This window comes from Zingiber officinale, chromosome 5A (assembly GCF_018446385.1).
Source record: "Zingiber officinale cultivar Zhangliang chromosome 5A, Zo_v1.1, whole genome shotgun sequence".
NCBI lineage: Eukaryota > Viridiplantae > Streptophyta > Magnoliopsida > Zingiberales > Zingiberaceae > Zingiber > Zingiber officinale.
Window position 1 is genome coordinate 140,484,699 of NC_055994.1, and position 18,077 is coordinate 140,502,775.

General features: G+C 35.4%; 3 protein-coding genes and 2 non-coding genes across 9 annotated transcripts; 1 reads left to right on the top strand and 4 right to left on the bottom strand.

Annotated features, from left to right (window-relative positions):
- Positions 1 to 488: 488 nt before the first annotated feature.
- On the bottom strand, positions 489 to 6,176 carry LOC121982128. 5 transcript variants are annotated; one of them, XR_006112009.1, is made up of 8 exons: positions 5,216 to 6,176; positions 3,648 to 3,791; positions 3,348 to 3,568; positions 3,083 to 3,158; positions 2,952 to 2,995; positions 1,715 to 1,768; positions 1,561 to 1,624; positions 489 to 1,049 (listed from the first exon to the last, which is right to left on the bottom strand). XR_006112009.1 is itself a non-coding variant. In XM_042535042.1 (6 exons), the coding sequence occupies exons 1-6, from the start codon at positions 6,099 to 6,101 to the stop codon at positions 924 to 926; spliced, it is 1,497 nt and encodes a 498-aa protein (XP_042390976.1). In that variant the 5' UTR covers positions 6,102 to 6,176; the 3' UTR covers positions 492 to 923. The 5 variants fall into 5 exon arrangements, 2 of the variants coding, with proteins under 2 accessions (XP_042390976.1, XP_042390975.1); XR_006112008.1 differs by having other exon boundaries at positions 915 to 1,049; positions 2,952 to 3,158; XM_042535042.1 differs by lacking the exons at positions 1,561 to 1,624; positions 1,715 to 1,768 and having other exon boundaries at positions 492 to 1,049.
- A 65-nt stretch (positions 6,177 to 6,241) lies between these two features.
- Positions 6,242 to 6,357, top strand: LOC121983431. Its single transcript, XR_006112485.1, has one exon. It is a non-coding gene; the product is annotated as a U5 spliceosomal RNA (small nuclear RNA).
- Positions 6,358 to 6,717: 360 nt separating this feature from the next.
- Positions 6,718 to 6,815, bottom strand: LOC121983436. Its single transcript, XR_006112489.1, has one exon. It is a non-coding gene; the product is annotated as a U6 spliceosomal RNA (small nuclear RNA).
- An 8,605-nt stretch (positions 6,816 to 15,420) lies between these two features.
- LOC121982130 (translocator protein homolog) lies at positions 15,421 to 16,376 on the bottom strand. The gene has a single exon (XM_042535044.1). The coding sequence runs from the start codon at positions 16,161 to 16,163 to the stop codon at positions 15,624 to 15,626; it is 540 nt and encodes a 179-aa protein (XP_042390978.1). The 5' UTR covers positions 16,164 to 16,376; the 3' UTR covers positions 15,421 to 15,623.
- Positions 16,377 to 16,497: 121 nt separating this feature from the next.
- On the bottom strand, positions 16,498 to 17,655 carry LOC121982129 (heavy metal-associated isoprenylated plant protein 36-like). Its single transcript, XM_042535043.1, has 3 exons — positions 17,482 to 17,655; positions 17,314 to 17,389; positions 16,498 to 17,222 (listed from the first exon to the last, which is right to left on the bottom strand). The coding sequence occupies exons 1-3, from the start codon at positions 17,521 to 17,523 to the stop codon at positions 16,666 to 16,668; spliced, it is 675 nt and encodes a 224-aa protein (XP_042390977.1). The 5' UTR covers positions 17,524 to 17,655; the 3' UTR covers positions 16,498 to 16,665.
- Positions 17,656 to 18,077: the final 422 nt, after the last annotated feature.

Consider the following 18,077-nt stretch of genomic DNA (forward strand, 5'->3'; position numbering starts at 1 on the left):
CCAACTGATTAATTTTGAAAGCAACCCATTTAGCTCCATGAAAATTTTCTATCGATCATCAGGATAAATCTAGAAGTGCATTATAGGTTCCTATTTCACTTTCTAATTTACACTAATGTTCGATAAAAAATTTCAATGGAATCCGATTGTCATCTCTAATTAGTGGGATCACAAAAATTGTAGACCTTAATTATACGTAAGAAATATGACAATTAATTAATTATTATTTTTTTAAAAAAATCTTTTTTCTTCGAAGGCTCACAAAATTCTATGTATCTTGCTCTTTCTGATTTGATACACATTAGTATTATGTCTTATCCTTATTCCTTAATGTCAACTTTAATTTGTACACCTCAAGTTAAAAAAAAACTCAAAACAAATTAAATTGCCCCAATCAACATTCCATATAGAGAGCACTCAACAATTTGCTGAAGTCAAAAGTGCAGTCAGATACACAAAACTTCGATCAATGTGGAGTTTCGATGCCAGATTGAACTACATTGCCTTACAAGAAATTGTTTTCACAACTCAAACCTGTGATCATAAAATCACGTGATAACAATTGTAGTGTTACATCAAAGCTCTCATTCTCAACAGTTTGCAGATGTTAGAATACAAAATTATTGCATTATATTATGGAAGCAAAATTTTTTTCCCCTGTTTATAGATCTTCCACACACAATTTACACCTAAAGAATTCGTTAACAAACCAAAGTGAAGCCTCGAACAGAAGAGAGGAGGTTTTGTGATGTTCTTCTACAATACAGAATCCTTGGCCTACGTGAGTAAAACTTAGATATCTTTAAGCAAATGACTGAAATCCTGTCAAGTTCTAATAATTCGGCTGGCTTGTCTTTTCCTCCAAAATTTTTGATCTTTAATGGACCTCTCAATATGTAAAGCAAGAGTACATTGTAGTTTCTTTAGTTCAATAAAGAGCGTATCTCGGTCTCAACTTCGGTGAGAGGCAGGCCAGCATATAGACGAATCTGTCCCTTTCTCAACACAAGTAGCTTTAAAGCATCCAAATTTAGTACCTCTGTAAGTTCCTGCAAATGCCAATCATCTTGATTCAATATCATGCATTTCTGAGAAAATAATTCATAGTTCAGCGACATTTATTAGCATTAAAAAAAATTGCTTTGTGCATTGTCAACTTTTAAGATACGGCTACAAAGATGGGGAAATCTTATGCAACCACTAAGAATAAATTTTTGTTGCATCAGTGAATTAGTTGAACTGTTAAGTTTGGGAAAAGAAATATTGTATATGAAATAATCATTAATCCTAACTCTAAAATTACTAATATGGTACCAAACATTGTTCCTAATAACCTATTAACTCTAATACTCTTAATCCTCCTGGTTGAGTTATAAGTATAAATATTATCTACATACCAACTTGTTACATGGACTAGAACTAGAAAATGTAGACTACATCACTAGCCATTATGAAACAAAACATAATTATCATAGCCAAAAATCCCTGTGGCTTCATATCATCATACAATCAAATCAACATAAATCGGATAAATGAAATGAATTTTTGATGAAGAGATACCTCAGGAAGAAATCTCTCAAGTATCATTTTCCTTGAAGGGGAGCATTTAGTAGCACACAATGGACTTAAGAGCAAAGGAAGTTAGTTAAAGATCATGAAGCGAAGAAGGATAAAACAGCATAACTCTACTAGAACTATAAATTGAAAACAATACCTTTTTGTCTATTTAGATCTTCACTGGATATGGATAATACAAATTGACTCTTTGCTAGAAGCAGCAAATAAGAACAAAATATTTTAGTTGTTTGGTCTATTAGAGACAAATAGGTGTGATAAAAGTAGAAGATAGATAAAGCAATATCTAAAAGTGCTTGAAATAGGATATGGAAGAAAAGCAGGAGCATGTTTTTGTGGACTTTTAAGAGGAGGGTTTGCATAAATGAATAGGCAAGTTTAGAAGCAGTAGCAACATGGACAATATTGGAAGGAGAGAATTAAGAACTTAGAGAGAAGATATTGCATAGCCAAAGGTGGCATTGTAGAATTTAGGATGCATTTGGTACTCATAAATGGAATTAAAATGGAATGGTTTTGTTGCTTAATGATTCCATTTGAATGTATGGATAGACTAATTGAGGGGGAATTGATTCATTCCAAGAAATAATTCAATCCACTAAATTTATTTTAATGTCCACTTAATTTATTTTATACTTTAAGAAGGGGAAAGGTTTGTTCCACCTATATTAAATATAATATCAATTAAAGGTTATCATCCCAAAATTAAAATTGAGATAAATATAATGAATGACTAAGCACGTCAAGTGTACTGGGCATAGACAAGCGAGTCAAGCTGGGTTGCTCGTGTTGACTGAATCGACCAAACTACTTGGACTCATTAGGTTGAACGATACAATGAATTGATCGGGTTGGGTTGGCTGCGTTGGACTCATTAGGTGGAAGAGATGGATGATCACTAGCTGGACCTGGCTTCTCTCAATTGGACAACTACTCCTGGATGTAAGGAGGGGAGCAGATGCTGCCTCCAGTGTGCAACACTAACTCTTTCACAGGGAAGGAAATCACAAATGAAGGTCGTGTAGATGTTGCAAGTGGCTGCAGCATTACGTTATAAATGGCAGCCTCGCCCTTTGGGAATACTTCATTTTGAAAAGTCTTAGCCTAAGAAAGAGTTTGATTCCTTGTTAGTTTAGGCAAACTCAAAGAATCATTCTATTGCATTTGTTATGCGATAACCATGATATTAGAACATAGAACTAATGGTAACATTCTATATCTAAAAGTACCAGTATGGGACTAAACTCATAGTATTTAAGCAATTGACTCTACTATTATCATGCACAGATAGCAAAACATGAGGGCGGATAATTCACTGAAAGCAATTTCTTATATTTGTTTCATTTTAATGTACTAGTTCAAAGAGGAATCCTTACTTGGATTGTCAGTGGAACCACATCAGCACTAACATCTCCCAGATCTTCAAAAAAGGACTCCAATAAGAAGCAGAAATTCATAGCATCACCACGATCTTGGAACACAATGGTATAAGAAGCACTTTCCTCACCTGATGAGGGATTTGCCTCCAAAGAATAAAGCCCTTCAGGGCCCCTACCATTAGATCCTCTCCGAAGAAGAATACCCTAAATCAAGAGTAATCATTCTATTAATACATATACAAGTTTATCAGTTTGAAATTAAGACATAAATCAGTGCCAAATTGGCTGCAAGGAAACAAATTGAAGCCAGTAGACAACTAAAAGGAACTGAAAATATTTGCTCATAGAGAAAGATTAAACTGCTGCAGAAATTATATTCTGGGAATTGCTTACTAGAACATACGGCAGTTTTAGCCACCAAGGATTGTTTAAAAAATTCAACTGGTTTTGTTTGTCTTTATTGACAAATGATCTGTCATCAATCCTTTCAGCATGTAAATTGCACCTTGGTTTATCAACTTTTGCAGTCTCCAAGGAACTTATTCTAGTAATTTCTTTGGAACTTTTCTTATTCTTTCGGAAGGTCTCAGCAATGTCATTGGTGGAATTGGTTCCTGCAAAGGAAGATATGCCCTCAATATCATCCACATGGTTATTATTCATCCAAGTATGATTATATGCATGTGAGACTACCTTTACTAACTTGTCTAACTGCCTCTTGACCTGAGACAGCCACATCATCCATGATATCATGCAGGCTTTGGGCCATCTCAGAAGCATGGGTGTTGCCTTGTTCATGATGCCATGCAGCTTCTTCAGCAATCTGGTGAACACCACCTAAGATGAATACACATGATAGTTTCATTTATTTGACAATTAGTTGCCAGAGACTCATGAAAAGAAAATTCTAGAGATCAACATTAGGCTTAGTAGTGAAAAAGTCTAAGAAAAGCTACATTGTGAAAGACAACATCACAACAATGAAATTGATTACAAGGAAATCTAGCTTATTTGTCAGAGATACAATAAATTTTATCATTATACATATCAAACTTAGATGAAAGCGACAAACAATTCCTTTAAAAGAAATATTTCAAGCTCTACAAAAGTTAATAAATATAACTGCAGAAGAAAAGATAAGAAACAACTATTTATAACATTATCTGAACAAGTCCACGTTTCTGAACCACAAATTTTTGCAAAGGACAATGTTACAGGAATAGACAAGGCAAAAACATCTTATATAACAATATATGAGCATATCACTCAGAGAATCCTGAAAAATTAAAGACCATGTAGCATATATGTCCATCACCAGTCTAGACAGCAGGTCAAGCTAGTGCGATTGAAGATTACTTGTCAACAGCAATGCAATCATAACTCACTGTGGAATATGATGCTGAAGAAAGCAACAAGGCACTCCATGGACATTGACAATCTCCTTGGAAATTTAACAAGAATATCATCTCTGGATATTAGAAGTAAGCTTTGAGATTTTCAGCTTGTACATCAATGGAGTGTAATCTTGCTGAAAGACTGGCAGCAATTTTTATGCAGGGTTAACCAAATCTAAGTTCTGATATGGTGAAAAAATAAAACTCTTGTGATCATATCTTTCATGAGTAACTCCTAGATGCTCATGAAATAATTTTGAAACTATGCTAATATAAAATGATTTTGCTTCGCAATTATGAAGGCCTAACTAGATTGTTGTATACTTGTATCAGACCTTACACATTGATTGACCTCCTTCAGTGAAGAAAAAGCATAAAAAGAACTGTTCTTCAATTTCTAAAGACAAGATGTTTTAGTGTATCTGGAAAAGAACATGAGATGGTTCATCATTGTGCATAATTGGAAAGAATCTCAGCCAGGGCCACTAATATAGATAAGCACACTATTTAGTAGCTAGTATGGGTAAAATTTGTTGCATTGACCCTCCCTGGATCTCATACTAGCAAATAACCGCAATAACCTGTTTGATTCATGAATACAGGCTATGTTACAGAATGAAAGTACTGCAAAAAGTTAAGCACTGAAATCGTAAGAGCTCATTTTACTTAGGGAAACCAGACTACTAGAGTACTGTACTAGAATGAAAATCTCCAGCACAAGAAATGATCAATAATGAAGTCATTGGTTGAGAAAAATATATCAGAATAATAAATAAGAAAAAAAAAATTAAGACCGAGATCACAGTTATATCACAGTTATAGGAAGAATGTTAATCTTCAGTCGTATGAATCAAGGAAAAGTAATACCGTTGCTTCCTTTGCCAGGCTCTTGCTTTTTTCCCGATCCACCAAATCCTTTCGGAATATTTTCAGATTTCCTTATGGATTTCAAAAAACCACCCTTTCTCTTGTAGTTCAATTTTTTTATATCCGTGTTCTGCTTGGATTTAAGCTTCTTTCCATCCATTTCCTCATCCACATTCTTGGAGGGCAGCGGCAGAGACACAGAAAATCCATTCTCGTCCAAGATGACCTTCGGAGATCTCTTTCTCAAACTACTAATCTTTTTGCTTAACTCGCCCTGGACTCCACTGTCTTCGGAAAGCTCCCTCCTTTCAGTCTCCCTCGCCTCCTTAGCCATCGCTCTAATCTCCAGGATCTTCTGAAACTCCGCTACTTGGCTCGCTGCACTCCCAACCCTGCCTTCCTCGACTTTCCGCTTGCCAGAGCCGTTCCCCTCCTCGCCTCCGACGCCGCCCAAAAACCAGACCGCAACCATAGTCTGTACCGCTACAAGCGCCGCGAAGCGTAGCGCTATACCGAAGTGTTGTGCAAAGGCTTCTCGAGGGAGCACCTGAAGGTCGGCAGCGGGGTCGATCCCCACCGTCGCCACCGGCGCATCCTCGACCACCTCTGCGGCGTCGACTTCCTGTACCACATGTTCGACAGCGTTAACCTCCTCTTCGAGAACCACAACCCAGGGCTCATGGGTCTGCAGCGGCGGTGGAGGAGGGGTTTGGAGTGGCTGGGGATTGGGAATCTTGAGGCGGAGATAATTGGGGCGTTTGGTCCGTGGCTTGGGCGAGGGGAGGGAAGATGCTCTGAAGAGCCCTTTGCCTTTGGAGGGCAGAGGAGTGGAAGCGAGAGAAGGATAAACCAGGGAGAGCGCGGGCGCCGCAGCAGATCGAGTCATGATATGCCGTAGCGCCCGTAGGTCTATTGGCGGTGCCAACAAAAAGCAGGTTGAGTTTTAGTCCCACATCTCTTGTTTTTCGCAAGTTTCCCACATAGGTTATTATAAATTGATCCGAAGCTCAACTGCAAAAATCACGCAGCTGCGTGGTGAGCACAGAGCGAATTATTCTTTCGCCTTTTACTAAAGAATACCGTGTGCTCGCCACTTTAAGCAGCATACGCCACTTTTTGGAGGGGCTTTGAAAAAAAGTCCCTAACAAATAAAAATGTTAAATTTTTATAAATGTTTTTTCAGAAGTTCTGTATTTTTAAGACATGGTCAACCTTAATAATTTTTTTCTAGTCATTTTGCATTGAACCTTATTTTCTTTTTAATTGTAAAAGGGTTTGTTAATCTCAGTCGATCAAGGTTTAACGATTACTTTAGTTTATTATTTTATTTTGAAAATATAGGTTTTCAGTTCTTTTGAATAAATCTAACGGTGCGGATTAATTTCGAAATTGATTAGTTTTGATATTTGAAATTTTGTTATCTACGTCCCGCCTGTTATCAAACGTTTTTTCATACTCTTAGATGTTACAAGTTTTCAAACTCCGTGTAATGTGTTCCATTAAAAATTTTAGAAGATTTCTTAATTTATGGATGCCATCCTTGCACAGATGTCATACTAATCTTCTCTGCCTCATTGACCAAACACGGTGATTTATCCGATTTATTCTATTAGTGAAAATCATGGACTGTATTTTAAATTATTTTTAGTGCCAATAAAAGATTCATTTTAGTTATAATTGTGTTATTTCTTATAAGTGTTCAAGTGATTTAATTGTTTCTAAATGTTAATTGGTGTCCAAGTTTGAAGTGAAATAATCGAGTTTCTAAAGAGAATCGACTATAAATTGCTATCTTTTTTAAGGGACAGTTCAAGTTATTATTATTATAATTATTATTTTCTGACAATTCAGTGTCTCATCGAATGTTTATTATAATGCTCAAATTAAGGATCACAATATAAAAGAAAAAGTTAATTTAACTATTATTTGTTGAATGAAATTTATTTAGATCAATATAATTATTCAAACCGTTAAAAATGTGATATATATTGGTCCTTTTAAATTCTTGAGAAACCCGTTTTCGGAGATCAGGTACTCTAGGTTTTTTTTTTTTTTAAATTTACACATTGAATTATGATCAGAATCGAGTTAAATTAACTGTAATTTTTTTTAGTTCGTTTTTTCACCTAAGTTCTAGTTTAGGTCAAGGTAACGATAAGTCGTCTTTGTCAACACTATATAATCTGTTCAACTGTCGACAACCTTCGATCATCTGACTCGATCTAAATTATAATCTAAATGAAAAGTTGAAGTTAGGAGAGATCACAGTCAATTTTAATCAGATTACATCCAACGTGTAAATTATGAAAAAGACTAAGAAAAAATTAAGAAATACTACAAATAGATCTGAACTCCTTTTTTTAGTTTATTTGCTATCCTTTTCTAATAATTATCATCAATCATTCTTTGGTGCATTATTAAAATACTCTTTCAAGTTTACTAAATATATTTTTTAAATTATTTTGACCGAGTCATTCTTTTGGATGTCAACTTATAATTTCAGATAAATTAGTACTTTCTAATATATTTTTTAAAATTACAACAATGGTTATATATATATATATATATATATATATATATATATATATATATATATATACTATTTTAATATACTGCGCGACACGCACAGTACGCGACTGTGCGCAGTATATAATGATTTTTTTTATTTTAATTAAAAAAATAATTAAAATATATTAATTTTGATAAAAAAAAATAAATAGAATATATATTTTTAAGATTTTATTAGTAGGGTTCAGGCATCCTAATTAGGATATAATTTTTCAGTTAATTTTTTTAAAAGATTTTATCTCTAGAGTTTAGATTTTCCAATTGAATTATAATATTTAGTTAAAAAAAATTAAAAATGAAATAAATTTAAATATTTATGGAGTATTGTAATATGTTAAGGGGTATCTTAACGTAGCTACTTATATAAAGAAATACTGTTTTTTTAATTCAAAATGTCTGTGTTTTGTTATTTTTTTTATAATTAATTTTTGAATTAAAAAAATAATTAAAATATTTTTTAAAAATTTTATTTCTAGGGTTCAGGTTTTGGGTTATAGTATCAAAGCTATTTTTTAAAGATTTTATCTCTAGGGTTCAGACTTTGAATTATAGTATCAAAGCTATTTAGGGTTTAAGCTTTGGGTTATAATATCAAAGTTATTTTTTTTTTAGATTTTACCTCTAGGGTGCAGACTTTGGGTTATAGTATTAAAGCTATTTTTTTTTAGATTTTTACCTCTAGGGTTCAGACTTTGGGTTATAGTATCAAAGCTATTTTTTTTTTAGATTTTACCTCTGTGGTTTAGGTTTCCCAATTAGATTATAGTGTTTAGTTTAAAAAAGAAATTAAAATAAAAAAAATTTAAGTATTTATTGAGTATTGTAATAAGTTGAGGGGATATATTAATGTATTAAAGATTTAGATAAGAAAATGTTTATTTTTTAATTGTTTTTTTTAATTTAAAATATTAAAAAAAAATCCGATTGACATCGTGCGCGCGTACAGTCGCGCACTGTGCGGGCGCGCATGATATCAATCTTTTATATATATATATATATATATATATATATAGAGAGAGAGAGAGAGAGAGAGAGAGAGAGGGCTTATAATTTACTAATACTCATCCTAAAATCAAGGACCTCTAACATAACTTTAAATTTTTAGTCCCTGTAAAACTTTTCAAATCTTAGAATGTTTTAGAGAGTAGTAGGAGAGGAAAAGAGTTAAAAAAGAAGATTTTGAAAAATTCAAATTAAACTTAGTTTGAAGGTGCAAGTAAAATATAAAAATGGAGAGGTAATTTAAAGTAATTTTTATGTGCTACGTAAAAGTGAAAAATCGTATTCATCTATCTACTATTAAAAAAAATATTTTTTCAATAATTACATTATATATATAATAATGGATAAAAAATAATTGAAATTTTATAAGATTTAAAAAGAATAAATATAACAATAAACAATGAATTCTTACCAATCATTTTTGAAATGTAAATAATTAAATATATCATAATTAATAAATTAATTTATTATTATTTTTATTTTTAAAATTAAAAATAATAAAACGAGGAGCTTTCATTTAGGATGCTATATTTACTCTGATTGAGAAGAGGGAAAAAAATCAACGGAGGAGGGAAGAAAAAACGAAAAAGCAGGGAAAGGAAGAAAAACGAATTTCTTGAAAAGGAAGAGGAACTGAAAGTGAAATAGGACAAGGAAAGGAAGAAAAAAAATTGACAGGGTAAGGCGGCTGTATAGGGCCGCATAACGCGAGGCGGTCCTGCACGTTTGCCCACTGCTCGCTAGGGTCGATGAGACACTCGCTCGCGCCACCTCTGGGGGCGGGCTTCCCTTCTGAGGTCGTCGCTCGCCGCAGCACTTTGTAGTGTCTGTCAGCTGCCTTCGCTTCATTGTCATCCTCGTCAAGGCTGGTGCCCCCGTTGTGCACTATCGACATGCTCTCCTGCTACCTAGAGCCCAATGACTCATCATCAAAGGAGGCAACGAGTGGTTAAAGAACATCGAGCATTGCGAGGTTTTTGATCGAGGCTTGCTCTACCTTGGGATGGGCATCTCCGGTCGTCTCAAGATTCCTTGAGGCTCTAGGTAAAAAAATTAAAAAATAAAATTTTTTAATATATTTTTAATTTTCTTTAACATTTTTCATTTAAATTTGAGACCGAAAATAATAATTAAAAAAAAATATTTTTAAAATTAGTTATTAAAAAGAATTAAATATTATTTTTTTAAAAAAACTAATTTTTGATATAAAATTTAGTTTTCTTATTTTGATAATAATTTTATTTTTTATTAATAAAATTATTAAATTATTTAATCTTTTTAGTTAGAATGTCAAATAGATTTTATTAATTTTAATTTTAAAAAAATTATTTTTGCTAATGCATTTAACTTTGTATTTTATGATAAAAAAATCTCTAATTCATATTATTATCGAGAAATAAAAAGAAAGAGCGAGGAAGAAATTTTATCGACAAAAGAAGAGAAGGACGTTCTCTCCGAGTATTATCGGTGAGGAAAGAGAAACATGCAAAATCGCTGATGAAAAGAAAAGGGCACAATACAAGAACTATTAGGATTTTTAAGAAATATTGAGGAGAAAAGAATTCATTAGGTTTTATAAAAATAGTATTACTAATTGCAAAATAAAATGGGAATTAGAGTAATAATAAAAAAGAAAGAAATATATCAATTTAAAAATGAATTAATTGGCAAGGTGTCATTAATGAATTAGCAAGACATTTATAATTAATTAATATTAATGATGCTAATTTAATTTTTTCAATATCTTTAATTAATTAATCAATGGACCCCAATTTTATTGGGGGCCTAGACATAGACCTTAATGGCCTATGCCTTGAGCCGGGCCTGATCTCCGACTCCGGTGGCGAGGATGACAAGCACGAGGCTTCCCTCCACGGCTGACATTTGAGTGAGGTGGCCATGTGGGAGCATCTCAAGTTTTTCTACTTATCTGAAAACAGAGGAGATGGCAGACTTAGAATGTAACTAAAAATTTAATGCAGCAAAAATTTCATGTACTCCTTCAACACAAAAGTGTTAGTGCCAAGTCAGGAAGGGGTCCCGGCGTTGGCCCTCCGACGCTTAAGTCAGTTTCCTGTGACGTGGAGAATAGCAAAAATACTGTAGCAAAGAGCATGTACACTAAAAAAAATTAATGATTTAGGGACGAAAATTTGGTACGAATATTTTTCATCCCAAAATCGCACCAAGTTTGGCGACAAAAATAAAATTCGACCCAAATAAGCAATGAAATCTCCAACAAAATATTTTCATCGTAAATTCCCAATGAAAATTATTTTCGTCGCAAAATTTGTCCAAGATTCTGGGATGAATCCAGAATTCGTCCCGGACTAAAAAAATTTTAAAAATATTTTAAAAAATTATAAGGGAATCGTCCTCAATTCTGGGACGAATCCAGGAATGGTCCCTGAATCGAATTTTTAAAAAAAAAAAGAAAAAAAATAATCGGAAGTTTAAAATATGGACCTAGAGACATTAAAATTTCATGAAACAAGTTTCTATGTATTTCTATCAGTCTCCAAATAGTAAAAATGTCCTCATCCATAATTTTGTTCTAATATTTTTAGTGTGGTGATTTTTTAACCCGAATTTGACGTAAGTCGGGTTAAAATATTGTCACACTCAATAAAGTAGGTCAAAATTATATATAAGGATATTTTTACGATTAGGAGAACGATATGAACACATAGAAACTTTTTCATAGAATTCTGATATCTCTAGATCCATATTTGGATCTTCCAATTTTATTTATCTTTTTTTAAATTTTTTATATTCTGGGACAAATCCTAGATTCATCCCAGATTTCGGGACGAATTCAGGATTCGTCCCAGATTTTTTAGAGGAATCTTAGATTTGTCCCTGAATTTAATTTTGTTTTACAATAAAAGAAAAAATAATCGGAAGCCTTAAAATAATCGGAAGCCTTAAACATCGGAATTTCATGAAATAACTTTCAGTTATTCGTATCATTCTCTTGATCGTAAAAATGTCCTCATCCATAATTTTGACTTTCTATTTTGAATGTGGTGATTTTTAATCCGAATTTGATGTAATTCGGGTTAAAAAAATCACCACACTCAATAAATTAAGTCAAAATTATAAATGAGGACATTTTACGATAAGGAGAATAAAAAAAATACATAAAACTGATTCGTCCCAGATTTGGGGACGAATCCATAGATTCATCCCAAAAATAAAAAATTTTAAAAAAGAAAATAACAATCGGAAGTCTCAAATATGGACCTAAAGACATCGGGATTTTAAGAAACAAGTTTCTATGTATTCATATCGTTCTCCTTATCATAAAAATATCCTCACTTATAATTTTGACTTAATATATTGAGTCTGGTGACCTAATTCGTGGTAAAAAATTATCACACTCAATATATTAGGTTAAAATTTTGGATTAGGATATTTTTATGATCGGGAGAAAAATACAAATGCATAGAAACTTGTTTCATAAAATTCTGAAATCTCTAAATTCATATTTAGGGCTTCCGAATGATTTTTTTTTAATTTTTTAAAATCTGGGACGAATCTTGGAATCGTCCTCGATTATGGGAAGATTCCTGTATTTGCCCCAAAATCTAGGATGAATACAGGAATTCATCCCAAAATCTGGCATGAAACTAGGAATTCGTCCCAAAATCTGGGACGAATCTAGGACATGTCCCAGAATTAAAAAAAATATATAAGAAAATAAAAATGAATCAAAAGCTCTAAATATAAACCTAGAGATATCGAAATTTCATGAAACAATTTCTATGCGTTCGTATTTTTCTCCTGATCATATAATATCATAATCAGAATTTTAACCTAATATATTGAGTGCGGTAAATTTTTTAACCTGAATTTAACCTAATGCATTTTAAAAAATCACTACACTCAACATATTAGGTTAAAATCATGAATGAGGATATTTTAATGATCAAGAGAAAATTAAAAATACATAGAAACTTATTTCATGAAATTCCGATATCTTTATTTCCATATTTAGGAAAACATAGATAGTTTAATATTAATTAAGTATGCATGTTTGGATATGTGTTTAAAACTTAAAATATAGACTTACAGATATCAGAATTTCATGAAACATTAGTTTATGAGTTTCTAATTTTCTCCTAATCATAAATATATCCTAATCCTTAATTTTAAACTAATATATTGAGTGTCGGGATTTTTTTAACCCGAATTAGGTCAAATTCGAGTTAAAAAATCACCATACTCAATATATTAGGTTAAAATTACGGATAAAGACATATTTACGATTGGTAAAAAATTAGGAACTCATAAAAACTTATTTATATGAAATTTCAACATCTCTTGGTCAATTTTTAGGGCCTCTGATCATTTTTTTTATTTTTTAAATCTAGGACGAATTTTGAATTCATCCAAAAATCTGGGACGAATCCAAGATTTATTCGAGATTTAAAAAATATATATATATAAAAAAAGAAAAATCATTCGGAAGCTCTAAATATGGATCTAGAGATCTCAGAATTTTATAAAACAAGTTTCTTTGTATTTGTATTTTTCTCTTAATCATAAAAATATCCTAATCCAGAATTTTAACCTAATATATTGAGTGCGGTAATTTTTTTAACACGAACATGACCTAATTTGTGATAAAAAATCACCACACTCAATATATTATGTTAAAATTATGGATGAAGATATTTTTAAGATCACGAGAAAATAAGAAATCCGTAGAAAGTTGTTTCATGAAATTCCAATATCTCTAGGTCAATATTTAGGGCTTCCGATTGATTATTTCTTTTTTTAATTTTTTAAAATCTGGGATGAAAATTGGATTCGTCCTCGATCCAGGATTCATCCCCAAATTTGGGATGAATACAGAAATTCATCCCAAAATCTGGGATGAATCCAGGAATATGTCCTAAAATCTAGGACGAATCCAGGATTCGTCCCAGATTTTAGGACGAATCCAGGATTCGTCCCAGATTTTAGGACGAATCCAGAAATTAAAAAAAAAGAAAATAAAAATAAATCTTAGACTCTAAATATAGACCTAGAGATCTCAGAATTTTATGAAACAAGTTTCTATGCATTTATATTTTTCTCCTGATCATAAAAATATCCTAATCCAGAATTTTAAATTAATATATTGAGTGTGGTGATTTTTTTAACACGAATGTGACATAATTCATGGTAAAAAATCACCACATTTAATATATTATGTTAAAATTATGGATGAAAATATTTTTAAGATCACGCGAAAATTAGAAATCCATAGAAACTTGTTTCATGAAATTTCAACATCTTAGGTCGATATTTAGGGTTTCCGATTAATTATTCTTTTTTTTAAAAAAATTCTGGGACGAATATTGGATTCGTCATAGATTTTGGGATGAATCCAAAATTCTTCTCAGATTTGGGGGCGAATCTTGGATTCGTCCCGGATTCGGGGATAAATCCAAGATTCATCCCCAAATCTGGGATAAATCTTGGATTCGTCGTCAAACTTGAAGACAAAAATGACGACGAAATATTTTTGTTTCTGAAAAAACCCTAAATTCCTTCCTCCCACATTCAGATCCACTTTTCTCAACCCGATCTCGTTCTCGGTGGTGGTAACCATCTCCAGCGGCGATGCAGGTAATCACTCTCTTATCTTTTCTCTACCCTGTCTCCTCTGCCCTCTTCATCTGGCAGCGGCTGGTCGTGCATGGCCTCGCGTGGCCGCACGTGACCGCGTCTGGCCACGCTTGGCCTCGTGTGGCCTCGATGGCCGCGCCTGGCCTCGCGTGGCCGATGGTCGCGTCTGCTGCCAACGGCAGACCGGTCGGTGGCTACGGTTGCCCCCGGGGGCAATCCGATGGCCGCGGTTGCCCCTAGCGTGACACATTTTCTAAAATAAGGTAGAATAATGAAGTTACGCATACCTTCTCTGATAGATGGGAACTCCTTTTTTATAGTGCTACTGTAATACTTGCACAAGTATTTCAAAGCGTGACACATTTTCTAAAATGTCTTCGGAAATGACAAGGTAAAAAAATCTCTAACATCTCTCCTTAAACGAACATGCATATTATTGATATGACAGACTAAAAACTTCCAAAGTACGATTACCTACTGAATATACTCTGTTGTCAGTGGCACAAATATCTAAAAGGATACTAGGAGATACATAGATGAATCCTATTATAGGTCGATTGGCGTTCGCTAAGCCGGGGCACCCCCGCTCGATCATGTTGAAAAGAACAATCTCCCTTCACTCGGATTCTCCGTTTAGCGGAGGGCCACCTTTTACTCGGACAAACACGCCGCACCACTTGACACCGACGACGATCGAAAAATACACTGTCTATTCATCTCTTAACCTTATCTCTTAACCTTATGCTATTCACTTGGCTCGTCGGTTCGCTAAGACCTCCTGTCCAGCCATAATCGGCCCGCTCAGCCGACTTCAACGCCTTTGTTGATTTTAACTTCCACGTCTTCTATCCTTTGACCTATTTATCATCGTACTGCTTGGTTTATGCATTTGCATTTATAAACCAAGCCCGCGTTCGAATCAAAACCTTAATTTCATTAAAAAGAAATCAATCCTTCGTCACTCAATATTTACGACATTAATTTACTTCTCAATCCTTTAAAATTTTTATCTATGGTAATTTATGTATAAGATAATTATCTATATCTTTAATTGGTTTAGTACACAAACTAGATCTTAAAAAACATCGCAAGGACGTTTACATTTCCTAATAACCATATATATAATTACCCTTCACACAGTAGGACTCTTCTAATTGGCACAAAGTAAAGTAGAAGACGCTAGATTTGTTTACATTCGTACAAACGAACTCTCGGGAACATCTCAGAGGAGCAGGAAGTTAACGACGGCCAGGAAGGATACCCATGCGAGGTAGGGCTTGATGAGGTCGGCGGCGACGGGGTTGACGTGGCTGAAGCACTGCCCCAGCAGGAAGAGCACCACGAAGTGGGCCGCGCACACCGCCATGGCCGACCTCGAGGGCCCGCAGCCGAAGAGCAGCGGAGCCCACAGCAGCTCCATCACCAGCTCCGCCAGGTACAGCGGCAGCGCCTCGCTCCGCCCGTGGAACCCGCCCTTCGCCCACACCAGCCAGGCCGAGAGGCCCAGCAGCCCGGACACGAGGATCGAGCCCACGTGGAAGGCCCACACCGGCAGAGTCCGCGACGGTGACGCTGCCGCCGAGATGGAGGCGGCGGTGGCGACGGTCGGGATGGCGACGGCCACGGCCAGGGAGCGGAGGCCGCGCCTGGCCAAGGCCAGCTTTTGGTCTTTCGTCTTCTCGGGGACGGTGGACGAATCGGTAGTGGCGGTGGCCAGTTCGTCCTTCACCGGTGGCCGGTGTTTGAGAGTCCCGGAGGCCATGAAGGAACACGATTGAATGGCGTACGGCCGCTTTGATCGTTTAAAATAGGACGAGAATAGGAAGAAGGGGCACGGTGGGGGTGGAGACACGTGTGGGGACGTGGAGGAAGTGAAAGGGCGGCACGTGGGAGCGGGACCGCAGTCGTCGGCAACGTGCCTGCTTTGTGGATGGGCTCCGAATTTGCCGGTTCAGGATCGCATTCGATTTTCTACGGTGCTCATGTGAGGGGCATTCAAATCCCCTCCTTCAAATTTAGGTGCAGATGAATGAATTTGCCTTCGCACATTGTCTCCGTATATGACAGGACGTGCACACCAAACAAAAGAGGCTATGTGAATTGAATCTGCCTTCCCCACCTGAATGATTCTTAGGGTAAATAAGAACACAAGCTACATGATCTCTTTTCTTTTCATCCAGGTTCATAATCACCAGAAACCATTTTACACAAACAAAAGAGACTCCCCACCATTACACTAGAGCTCTACTATTTTACTACACGAACTACATGATGCGGCAGCCATTAGCATTCTCTTCGTCGAAGAGCTCACAATTTCGGGGCAATGGCGGATAGCTCAAGTACCCATTCTCCTGCATCGGCATCTGGTAGTGTGCTCCTCCGTAGCTCATGCTTGGCTGGACGGAGCTATAGCTGACTACACATGAAGGGAAGTTGAGTTGTTGAGGGATCAGGATGGTTCCAGTACTTCCATCTCCCATGTCCCTGCTTGGAGTTACTTCAACCTCATTGATGTTTTCCTTCTTCCCCTTTTTCTTACCACCACCTCCACTCTTGGCAGCCTGCTCTGGTTTCTCTTTAGCAGAGTTGGGATTGGCAGGAGAGCTTTGTGCTTTTTTCTCAGGGTTTTGTGGCGGCTTGCTGGCGTCGCCATCATCGGTCTTGTTGTTTTTCTTGATCTTCTTTTCAGTGGGTTTGTGCTCAGGCCAGAGCTCAGCATGCTTCCCTGTCTTTGTGAGCTTCTTCACAAGGGTCTCTGCCTTGACATTGCCAGTTACCACTACCTTGTGCTGCTGGCTGTCGATGAAAATCTTGTAAACACCTAACGAACATACAACAAACAACAACAAAAATTTGTTCAATTAGGAATAATGCGCAAAGGAAATGGGGCTGTAGTCTTTGATCATCCGTACCATCTATATGCTGAAGGGATTTCTTCACTTCTCTCTTGCAGCCTTCGCAGTGGATGGAAACCTTCAAGGCGAAGGTCTGCTGCATCACTAAGAACAACGTTACTCGAACCAGCAGAGGAAAGAAGGCACGCAGAGGGGAAAAAAAATTTAGACGAGAGAAGTGTTGACCTCGTATTTCAGTGTCTCAGAAACTTGTTCAGTCACTGCCATGAGGGATCGAAGAGGAGTTTGGAGCTCTTCCAGTGGCACAGATAAAGGTAAATGGTGAGGGGCGAAGGGTAGGAAAGGTGAAGTGTTGGGAGAATGTGCAAGGGCTTCGTTATGTTTAACACGATTAATTTAGAGTTTTTTTTTTTTTTTTTTTGTAAGGCTAACTTTTCTTCTCAAGTTGGTCCTCGTAGGAACAGTTAGGTGCATGAGCAATAACTATTATGCTATTTAATTTCAAAATATCAGGAAAAGATCCATTTAATCGTACAATTATTTCCAAACTATTCACTGTCAGAAGGTACTTTTGTGATGTAATTGCTGGGAATTGTCCAAATGCTGCAGAAATATATATATGTATATATATATATGGGAGAAAACAAATCTGTTCAAAGCTGATTTGCTTCTTCTCCAGAACTAAGATTGAGATCGGAGTGTGGACAGTGGAGTTAATGGTTGACATCAGCGGTTTCAGAAGAAAAGAATGGAGATTGACACGCTCCATAAGGCCCTTATTTAATCTTCCTACTGCTGACACTTCCTCTCGGAATTAACTC